Source organism: Zootoca vivipara, chromosome 2, assembly GCF_965207765.1.
Source record: "Zootoca vivipara chromosome 2, rZooViv2.hap1.1, whole genome shotgun sequence".
NCBI classification, from domain to species: domain Eukaryota; kingdom Metazoa; phylum Chordata; class Lepidosauria; order Squamata; family Lacertidae; genus Zootoca; species Zootoca vivipara.
The window spans coordinates 38,348,556-38,358,441 of record NC_142584.1 but is presented as its reverse complement, the minus strand read 5'-3'; the positions used below and the strand labels follow the sequence as shown (position 1 = coordinate 38,358,441).

General features: G+C 43.4%; 1 protein-coding gene across 3 annotated transcripts in view; it reads right to left on the bottom strand.

Moving 5' to 3' along the window:
- Positions 1–1,627: 1,627 nt before the first annotated feature.
- The window catches only part of MYH10 (myosin heavy chain 10), a 72,728-nt gene continuing 64,469 nt past the window's right edge, over positions 1,628–9,886 (bottom strand). For all 3 annotated transcript variants that reach the window (XM_035104703.3, XM_035104704.3, XM_035104705.3), the window contains 8 exons: positions 8,670–8,831; positions 8,297–8,425; positions 7,343–7,431; positions 7,059–7,182; positions 6,766–6,974; positions 5,338–5,446; positions 4,177–4,349; positions 1,628–3,161 (listed from right to left, as the gene is read on the bottom strand). In XM_035104703.3, the coding sequence (XP_034960594.3) occupies positions 3,017–3,161; positions 4,177–4,349; positions 5,338–5,446; positions 6,766–6,974; positions 7,059–7,182; positions 7,343–7,431; positions 8,297–8,425; positions 8,670–8,831 (1,140 nt within the window). In that variant the 3' untranslated portion in view covers positions 1,628–3,016. The remainder of the gene's footprint in view (positions 3,162–4,176; positions 4,350–5,337; positions 5,447–6,765; positions 6,975–7,058; positions 7,183–7,342; positions 7,432–8,296; positions 8,426–8,669; positions 8,832–9,886) is intronic.

The window sequence follows — 9,886 nt, the reverse complement described above, 5'->3', positions numbered from 1 at the left end:
CCAGCCAGTATGGCAGGCTAACATCTGTAGGACAGCATGTTCTCATTCCTAGTCTAAGTGCTATAGAGCACACAAGCTGTCCTAAAATGAAGAAACAGCTTTTTGCTAAAGTTTGCTGGGAAATGCCAGCATGCAGTGTTAATCCTCTATGCAGACATTTTTAAGTAAGTTAAGTTGTTTTACTACATATAGACTACTACTTTGGGCTCCTTTATTTTAGTGTACAAACTGATTTCCTATGGCACTTGGGAGCCACCCAGAGTGGCTGGGGAAACCCAGCCAGATGGGTGGGGTTTAAATATTTATTATTATTAATTTACTGGGAAAGCTGTGGTTTCTTCCTCCTCAGTTGTTCTCTAGGCCAGGGTAACATAGTTGAGATAGGCACTGCCATCTCTCCCCACACACACCTCAAATGTAACCCAGCTGGTTTTGTTATTTCTTGAAAACGTCACTTACTTTCCCTCTATAAAATGACTAGTTGCTGAAATAGTAACAGCTGCTGGCATGCCCCTAGAAACTTATTTAAGTCTGTTATGGGACACAGATGTATCGGAAGAGAACTTAAAACTGCTAGGGCCAACCATGAAGAGGAATAGCAAATGTCTCTGCTAGGATGCTACTGAAATAGACTTGTTTGTATAAGGCTTATAGTGCAAGCACTGCCCTCTTTTGCTAGTAAACTTACTACAAAGACTCCTTTTACAAATTCATGTCCCAGGACTAATTGTGTAGACAGGTTTTCATGTGGCAGCTGTTTTATCTGCAGTAATTCATTTCAAGCCTTTATTCAGACTGGTGGGAATTTCATGGGAACCTTGTAAATAAGCCCACAAAAATTATTAACCTTGTTGCAAGGGAAATTGTCTGCATTTCCAGTCTGGCTAGAGAAAAAACACCATGAAGCACTCTTTTGCCAGAATGGAAATGTAGGCTACTACTAGCATAGTATGCTATATAACACCAAAGTTCCTTCTAGCATGCAGACTGGGGAAAGATAAAAAGATTTGGGCATGCATTAGTGTGTTTTAACCCAAGTATAACAGGCCTCTGCAACTTGGTAAAGTGGTGAGTGGGTACTGCCTTAAGTTATACACCAGTTGCAAAACTATTTATCATCTTCATTACACACTGCTACAAGAGTAAACAAAATCTAAAGGGAAAGGGATTTTGAAAGGTGTGGCATCAACCTGTCAAACTTGGCTTACAGATAAAAGGTGGTTCTCCCTTTTTCTAAATTAAGGAATGGGAGAGGCAGCACCCCCCCCCCCAAGTTACTATGACTAGTATTCCTTGCTTTATGTATTGGTTGCTGAACTCTACATACCTCTTTCTCAAATGCTAAAAGAATTTAAAACCCAAGAAAATGAATTATTGAAGTAACTCAATGTCTATTAATAATATTAAATACTGAATCATTTTTAAATTGTATTATCAACATCATTTACTTTTATAGCACCATCAGTTTACATCGAAGTAAGAATTCTTCCCCAAAGGGGTAGCTGTCTGGTCTCCCTAAATCCCGTAAGATTATCAATAGGGACAAACCTGCAAGTTTCATTTATTCATTTCTATCTTGAGTTCAGGAGGGGGAGCATCTCTTCTAAGTAAGTAGCCCAAGCATGAATGAGTCTCTAGAATGAATAAATTTATTGTCTTACAAAAATCATTGTCTAGAAATATGGAGATACAAAGAAACAAGGTATTTGCAGTCAGATGCCTGGTGGTCAACAGCCAGTTATGATTAAGAAATACCCAAATGCACAGAAACAAAAGCTTTATAACAGATGTTAAAGCTTGTAACCAAAGAAAATTATTTTTTTTTCAAGCATGTTGCAACAGATCAAGATTTCATAGTTAACACTGATTCCTCATCACTGAATATCAATACCACTTGGACTAGAGAAGATGTGTATGTAACATGATATGATAAAATTAATACATTAAATCATTGTTATAGGCAAATTATATATGTAACATTGTCTTAGTACTGTAGTGTCTAAGGCACTTTCTGTAAATGTCAGTTCACAGCTATGGAACAATAAGGATGCTAAGCTAGGTGCAGTTAACACTGTCCAAATGAAAGCCGAAGAAAGGGAGAGAGCAGTTTCACAGGATGTATCCATTTACAGGCAATGTCCTCATGCTATCCTCTGGCAGAAACACTGGTGTTGGGCATCAAAATAGCTGGCAAGAGCTTTGGCTCTAATCTTAACACTTCTGCCCCCAGCAAGGAAGCAGTTGCTGGGTAGCTGCGGGGGGTAATCCAATTCCCAGGCTCAGACTATCCAATTTGCACTGAGCACTATTAATAGTACTGTACGGAAGAAAGTGGTTAGTATCTTATTTGGTCTCTAATCTGCCAGGACATAGCACCAACCCAATTTGGAGGTTCCACGGTTGAAGAGTGCTCATTATGTAGCACCAACTGCTGCCTAGTAGAGATGCTGCTACTCAGCCATACATTACCCCCTGAAGCCCCTCAGGGCGTTTTCACAGTCAATAACCTAAATCTATCTTAAAATGATCAGGGAAAAGGCGCAGTCAGGGCTGGTACTTAAGCAGAACTTTGGAGACCAAAAGAAACGCAAGTGATTGCTACACAGCTAAACATGCATAGAAAAGGGGAAGAGGCAGGTGTCAGAAACTTCTGCTTAGGAATGGTGTATCAGAAGGGACAGAGGGATAATCCTATTGCTCAGTGCCTTAGAAAATGGCTTTACAATGGATACCTTGAAGACAAAGAGCACTGAACGAAGACATTTTTAATACATATAAAGAAGCAGTGGTACCTATATCCAAAGCAGGCTACATCATGGCAAAGCCAGGCAGCAGTATGCTGGGGCTGGCCTGCATGACCAGGTAGTGTGCCAGTTTTGCCTAAGGCAAGTCTAGGGCCACAAGGCAATTTGGTGGCCAGTAAGGGCCTCTTCTTCCTCCTCTTCCAAATGCATGGAGCAAAAGTCACATTGGCGGGAATGCCCGCTGTAAGATATGGTGTGTGTGTGGGGGGGCTCTACTCTGTTTGGGCAGCCTGCGGCTCGTTGATATCACTGCCTTTACTCTCTGCATCATCATCTGAAAGCTCCAGGGAAGCCCCTTCAATGTGCAGTTGGCGCCTCCCGGATCGGCTGGAGGAAAACGTGATTGGGCCGCCCCTCCTACAAGGAAGAGGGAAAGGAATGAGTTGTTGGAAGGACATAGACCTTTGCTCCACAGAGAAAGCTACTGAGACCCTGAGGATGTCTACCTACCCACCATGCACCACATTAGCATAAAGGAGTCCCCCTTGTTGAGACCATAGCGCTCACAGATGAGGATCACAATACCACTTAAATCATGTTTCCAGTGATAGACAGAAGCCTACAACTATGACTGGTACCTGTGTGGCTATAGCTCAGGAAACATCACTTTACCCCAGGGTCCCCAAACTAACTAAGGCCCGGGGGCCGGATGCGGCCCAATCACCTTCTAAATCCGGCCCGCGGACGGTCCGGGAATCGGCATGTTTTTACATGAGTAGAATGTGTCCTTTTATTTAAAATGCATCTCTGGGTTATTTGTGGGGCATAGGAATTCGTTCATTTCCCCCCCCCCCAATATAGTCCGGCCCCCCACAAGGTCTGATGGACAGTGGACCGGCCCCCTGCTGAAAAAGTTTGCTGACCCCTGCTTTACCCTCTCATTCATTCGTATAGGAGTTGAGTAGGGCCATTTGTTGCAAGCAGCCTGCACTCAGCCTAAAGGTAAAGGGACCCCTGACCATTAGGTCTCAGCCTACCTGGCACAAAATGAGCTAATGATCTGACCCTGTAGACATGGGGTGGGATTCAACAAAATTGTTGTGTGTGCACACACACAACAGGACTCCCCTCCCGCTCCACCCCCCAAAAAAAATCTGCTCTGGGGGGGGGGGTTGGGGAACGTCCTGTTGTTGAGGGCCACATCCCCCACTTAGTGCTACATTAAATGTCAAGCATAATGTTCAATTCTGGCTACTCAACAGCACCCTCCCATTACGTTCTGGACCACATTAGTGGCAAGCTATCACAAACTGGGAGAGGGAGAGAACTGGAAATGGTGAATCAAATGAGTCCCTCACAACAACTCAAAAGCAACCTGCCCCGAAGCATTTGCCCACACCTGCCTCGACCTTCCTCCCACCACATGACTCACCGTAGCCTGTTCTTCAGAGTGCTGACCTCCCTGCTAAGACCCTCATTGGCTTCAGTGGCATCATCCAGCTCACGCTGCAGCTTACGGCGTGAGGCATTAGCACGTGTTGCCTCCTCCTCTGCCTCTTCCAGCTGCCGTTTGAGCTGCTTCATCCTGGCATTGGCCTTCTCCATCTACAGAGCACCATCAGAAACAGGGCCCATGAAAGAAACATCCGCACGACACGCTAGATGAGATTAGAGATACTCTTTCACTTACACTCCCTTTTCGAGACAGAGAACCTCTGATAGCGGTGTAACAATATTTCGGTCTCCATCCACTGTGGGATGTCCACGGGGCAGATTGACGAGTTCATCCACTTTCACAAAGCAAGAGAGTGCTGGCTGCCTGTGCTGCTCACATGGATTTGACAAAACATTGGTTGAACTCTTCTCTAATGCACTACCTGAGGTTTTTGTTTTTTTAATCTTATGGCAAGAAGTTGCATGCTGCAGAAATACCCTTCTCCTGAAGGTATAGTTCAGTCATTTGCAATGACTCCAGATTGTGAGGGAAGAGAAGCAGAAGTTTGAATGGGCTGCAGGAGAGGCTTGCACAAGCCCCCCTGACTCCATACCCAAGTGAATGGGATCCATAGCAGCAGAGACACAGCAGGATGTGCACATGCCTGATCACTTTATAACTTTATGGAAGTTATTGGCCAAGGGTGAAGAACCTTTTCAGCCCAAGGGGAACATTCCCTCCTGGGAGTACATTCCAGTGGTGGGTGGGGAACAGCAGGAAAAGTGGGTGGGATGCTGAATTCAAATTTTAACTAGGCTACTTTCTGCACCCACTCTCATACACCTCTTTCTTTCCTTCATCAAGACAAGCAGGAGGCATTGTCAGACTTCAAAGACACATTTCGGCCATGCAAAAAACACTCAAGGAGAGTGCAATGAAGGACCAGTGAGGGGGGTTGGCCTGGAGAAAGAGGTTGTGGCCAAGGAAGGGAAGTCACCAGGGAGTTCTCTCAGCCTCCAGTCCTGAGGCTCCTTCCCCGTCCACAATACAAGCCATTGTAAACAACCTACTATGCTTCCCGATGTGCATTAGCAGGGAAAATTTTCTATAGTCGGCTATCCACAGCAGAGATTCTAAGTGGCACAGGTAGTTCCTCACCTGTTCTTTGTACTGATCTGCATGTCGGCGCTCATCCTCGACCTGCATGAACACCTCCTTCAGCTTCTTCTCTGTCCGACGTACTAGCTTGTTGGCTGCTGCCCTCTCCCTAAGGTAAGTCAACAGAGCAGTATCACTCAACTTGACGTCAAAAAGGTAACAGACTAGTCATTAGTGCAACAGAGCCCAAATGTATACCAACCCACAGCAGAAAAATAAAGCACTAGTGAGAATAATTAGGTACCAGGCTAGGTTCAAGTGCTGGTATTAGTGTATGAAGCCCTACAGAACCTGGGACAAGGATACTTGATAGTTTGCCTCATTCCCTACATACCCCACTGATCACTGCATCCAGCACAAGTGGGCAACCTGCAATTATCATTCACTTTAGGAGGTCCGCTCCATATGATGTCAGAATGAGGCCTTTAGTGTGGCAACAGCTACGATTTGGAACTCCATTCCATTGCACATCAGCCAGGTGCAGTTTCTGTTGCCTTTTCAGCACCTGCTAACGTCATTCCACTTTTAACAAACCTTCTAAAATCTGTATTCCAGCTGGTATTTGTTTTCAATTTGAACTGAGTTTATGTGTGTGCTGCTGTTTTTTTATATTTACAGTTGTCTTTAAAACTGTATTATATATGCAATTGTTTTAACTGTTTTTTATTTATGTACTGTTTTATATATGTTATTAGAAATCGCTTTGAGGTGTTACATGAGAAGAGATTCATAAATGAAATAATAATAGAAAAAATAATAATGATGAAGTGGAATAAAAAAATTCCTTCAGTAGCACCTTAAAGACCAACTAAGTTTATATTTTGGTATGAGCTTTCGTGTGCATGCACACTTCTTCAGATACCACGAAAGCTCATACCAAAATATGCACACGAAAGCTCATACCAAAATATAAACTTAGTTGGTCTTTAAGGTGCTACTGAAGGAATTTTTTTATTTTGCTTCGACTCAGACCAACACGGCTACCTACCTGTAACTAGAATGATGAAGTGGGTTCCCTTAACCATCTAGAGCAGTGGTGGCCAAACTTGGCCCTCCAGCTGTTTCTGGACTACAACTCCCATCATCCCTAGCTAACAGGACCAGTGGTCAGGGATGATGGGAACTGTAGTACCAAAACAGTTGGAGGGCCAAGCTTGGCCACCACTGATCTAGAGGACCAATTCACGCACCAAGCAGTGCTAACATCAAAGCAATAAATCACACCATCAGAAATAAATTTGATTAAGATCACACAAATGCCTGCACTGGATGATTATTATTCCTTGGCTTGCAAGCTTCTTGCTGGATGACTATCTTGTTTCATTAATAGCTACCAGAAAAGGTGTTTCAGAATAAATTGCGCTTTTTCAAAATCAAATCATGATTCAGCCTCCTGGAAACACTCTTTTCAGAGTGTGCCCTGCTTACTTTGCCTCTTGCTCCAGCTGTTCTTCGAGCTGCCCAATCTTGGCTTCCAGGGCTGAAATGGTTGCCTTGAACTTGGACTTCACCGAACCCTCCAGCTCCTGGAGCTTAGCTTTCAACTCTTTGTTTTGCCGCTCCAGCTGCTGGCGTGCATTCTCACTCTTCTGGGCGGCACTCCGCTCTCCGGCCAGCTCAGAGTTCAGCGTGTCAACCTTTAGGAAGGCAAGCAGTTGTTTAAACACTCTCATCCTTTTAGGGGCAAGAAGAAAACATTCAGCTAACACAAAAGGGGTTACCTGCAGAGTGGTTTTGCGGAAACGGTCATTGAGGAGCTCCATGTTGCTCTGCTCTTCCTCTAATTCTTCCTCCAGCTGTGCAATTCGGGCTTCCAAGCGGCGCTTCTCATCAAGCAAGGCAGATCTATAGCACAGGGGTACATCAGAGGATCACTACAAACTCAGCTAAGATATTTGGCTGCTGTCACATGTATTGAGGTTTGCGCAGCAACTGCTGCAGACACAGAACGCTTCTGCCACATAATGGCTGCTATAGGTGGAGAAGTCTACCTGGAGTTACTTACTTTCCAGAGGCACTGTTGGCAATTTCATCAGCCAGCTCATCTCTCTCTTGCTCTGCGTGGCGTCTGGCTCTCTCGGAGGCACCAAGGTCCTGAAAATATATATTTATGGGAATCTCACTAGCTTCAGCAGGCAAAACCATTTTCAAGCATATTGGGGGAGGGAAGAGAAAGCTACCATGTTACGCTGAATATCACTATCAAACAGACCTGCACAAGCAGCCTTTTGCTTTTAAGAAATTCATATGCTTTGCTTCTAGCATGGTCCAACCATGTGTGAAGTTCCCCAGCTCACATATTACCTGACATTTTCTAACATACATCAGAGGCACTTTTGAGCTACTCAAGTCTACCAGACATAGCTGAGTAATCTCTTTTAAAAATTGGCACCTTTTTACCCCAATCTTCCTGGTTCTCAAAAAGTAAGGCACCCCTGCCAACATGCAAAGGGGCCTAGATATTGGCAGCCATTTCTATTGGAGGAGCACAAGCTCCTTAAAAATATTATCTATGCTTTCCCCCTCCATGTGTCATCCAAGAAGTCTTCATGAATCTTGGGGCAACTAAAGGTGCCACAATGTTTGGTGATTCACAGTTCCACCTAGTTTTAGCTGGCCAACTGTTCAGCACACAATAATCACTGTTTTCTCCCATTTTCTTCTGTTTGTATTTGGACTCTGTTCAAACTGGACTTTGTTTTAACATTGCCCTAACCCAAGAGTTTTTGATACTGAAGCCTGACTCTACCAGATCCTTGAAAACTATTTAAATCAACTACTTCAAACAGATGAACCATTTTAGTGTGTACGCTTTTAAAGTTGTGCCAAAACCACACACACTCAACGGCAAAGCATCTGTAAAATATACACACTCAAATTGCAGAATGTTAAGATTCAAAACATTCCTATCTCCACCTTAAGCCACGGGTATATCTCAGGCAGCTTTCAATGCCCATACCTCTTGCAGTTGAAGAATTTCTGCTTCAAGGCTTTTGAGCTTTTTCTCGTTCTCCTTCGACTGAGCGAAGATTTCATCTCTAGATGCCCGGGCCTCTTCTAGTTCACGCTGATAATCTTTCATCTGAGCCTGAAATTTAAAAGGCATCTTAAGAGCAAGACAATATATTTATTCTGAGAACTTGGCCAACCAATCACATGGCCAGAATTTTCACATCTAGAGTATCCAGTTTCAATTAGATCCTGTTTTTATTAATGTTGATCAATTATATTCAGGTTATCCAGGTCTTTTTCTCTGTTACAGTAAGGAGAAGCTGAAAAGGACTTTGGGGGCCAAGGTCTGGTTAAATTATTTCTGGAATAGCTGTGCACACCTGCAACTTGCGCAACTGTTTGATTGCTTCGTCGCGGGCTTTGTTTGAAGCCTCTATCTGAGCTTCTAGGTCTTTCAGATCTGCTTCCATTTTCTTCTTGGATGCCACAGCCAAAGCACGCTGCTTCCTCTCATCTTCCAATTCTGCTTCCAGCTCTCGGACCTACACGGTAAATCAGCAACAAGCAAAACAGGAAGACAAAAGAGAAGAATTCAAAAAAAGTCCCGTAGTTTGGAGCTGCCTATAAGGAAGGATGAAGTCTGGAGGAAACATTTGTGCAGTATATAAATAAAAACACAGACAGTAGAATCCACATGCCCTTATGAGGATGCCGTAAAGAAACCCTCTGATAATCCGCATTAGCTGTTCAGGAGACAAGCCAAGCTGAGGGCATATAAGCAGACAAAAATGCAGAAGAGCTACATGGGCTACAATCAGCTATGTTTTCACTTGCCCAGTGATTTTATGAGCAGTTTTTCACCGAGAGCTTCTATGTCCTTTGATCCATAGCTCCTGTGCAAAAGCTGAATATTACAGGTTATTAAGTTGCAAAAGAAGCCAACCGTAATTGTTAACCTCATAGTAAGGCCAAAAGGGCACACTTGTTCATGGTACACCGGTTCCCAAAATGGAGACAATAAAAGCTTTGTGTAGTCTCATTAATTCTTCAAAGCAAAATGGAAAGTAATTTATGATCATCTATGCAAAAAAAAACCCTTAAAAAACTACTGAAGAGCTCAAACAACTTAATGTGTTTTACCGCAAAACCAAATTTAAAAAGAAAGAGGCAAAGAATACGGCATCATTTCCTGAATCAGAACTTGAAAGACATTTTCTTAACAGACTATTTCTAATATGTATGAAAAATACAGCAGCTTGTATACAGTAAAAAGCAACACCTATTTCTACCTCAATAAGAACCTCCAGCCAGCAGCACCCATACTAGAATTGAAAGAAATCTGTTGAAGGACACCTGCGCTTAGCAAAACTCCTGAGTCAGCAGTCTACAGTACTCCTTTACAGTTAATAAATCCTCCTTGACGGTTTCCATATTCATAGTGCTCAGCACTCTGTACATTAATTACAACAGCAGAAAGGAAACTATCAATTCCATGATCCAGATTTACTCTACCTGCCCTCCGTCGTGTAAACCACAGAGCCAGCAAACTGCTTCCCCCCCCACCCAAGGCATTTTTGTAACAGTGGTTCAGTGAATA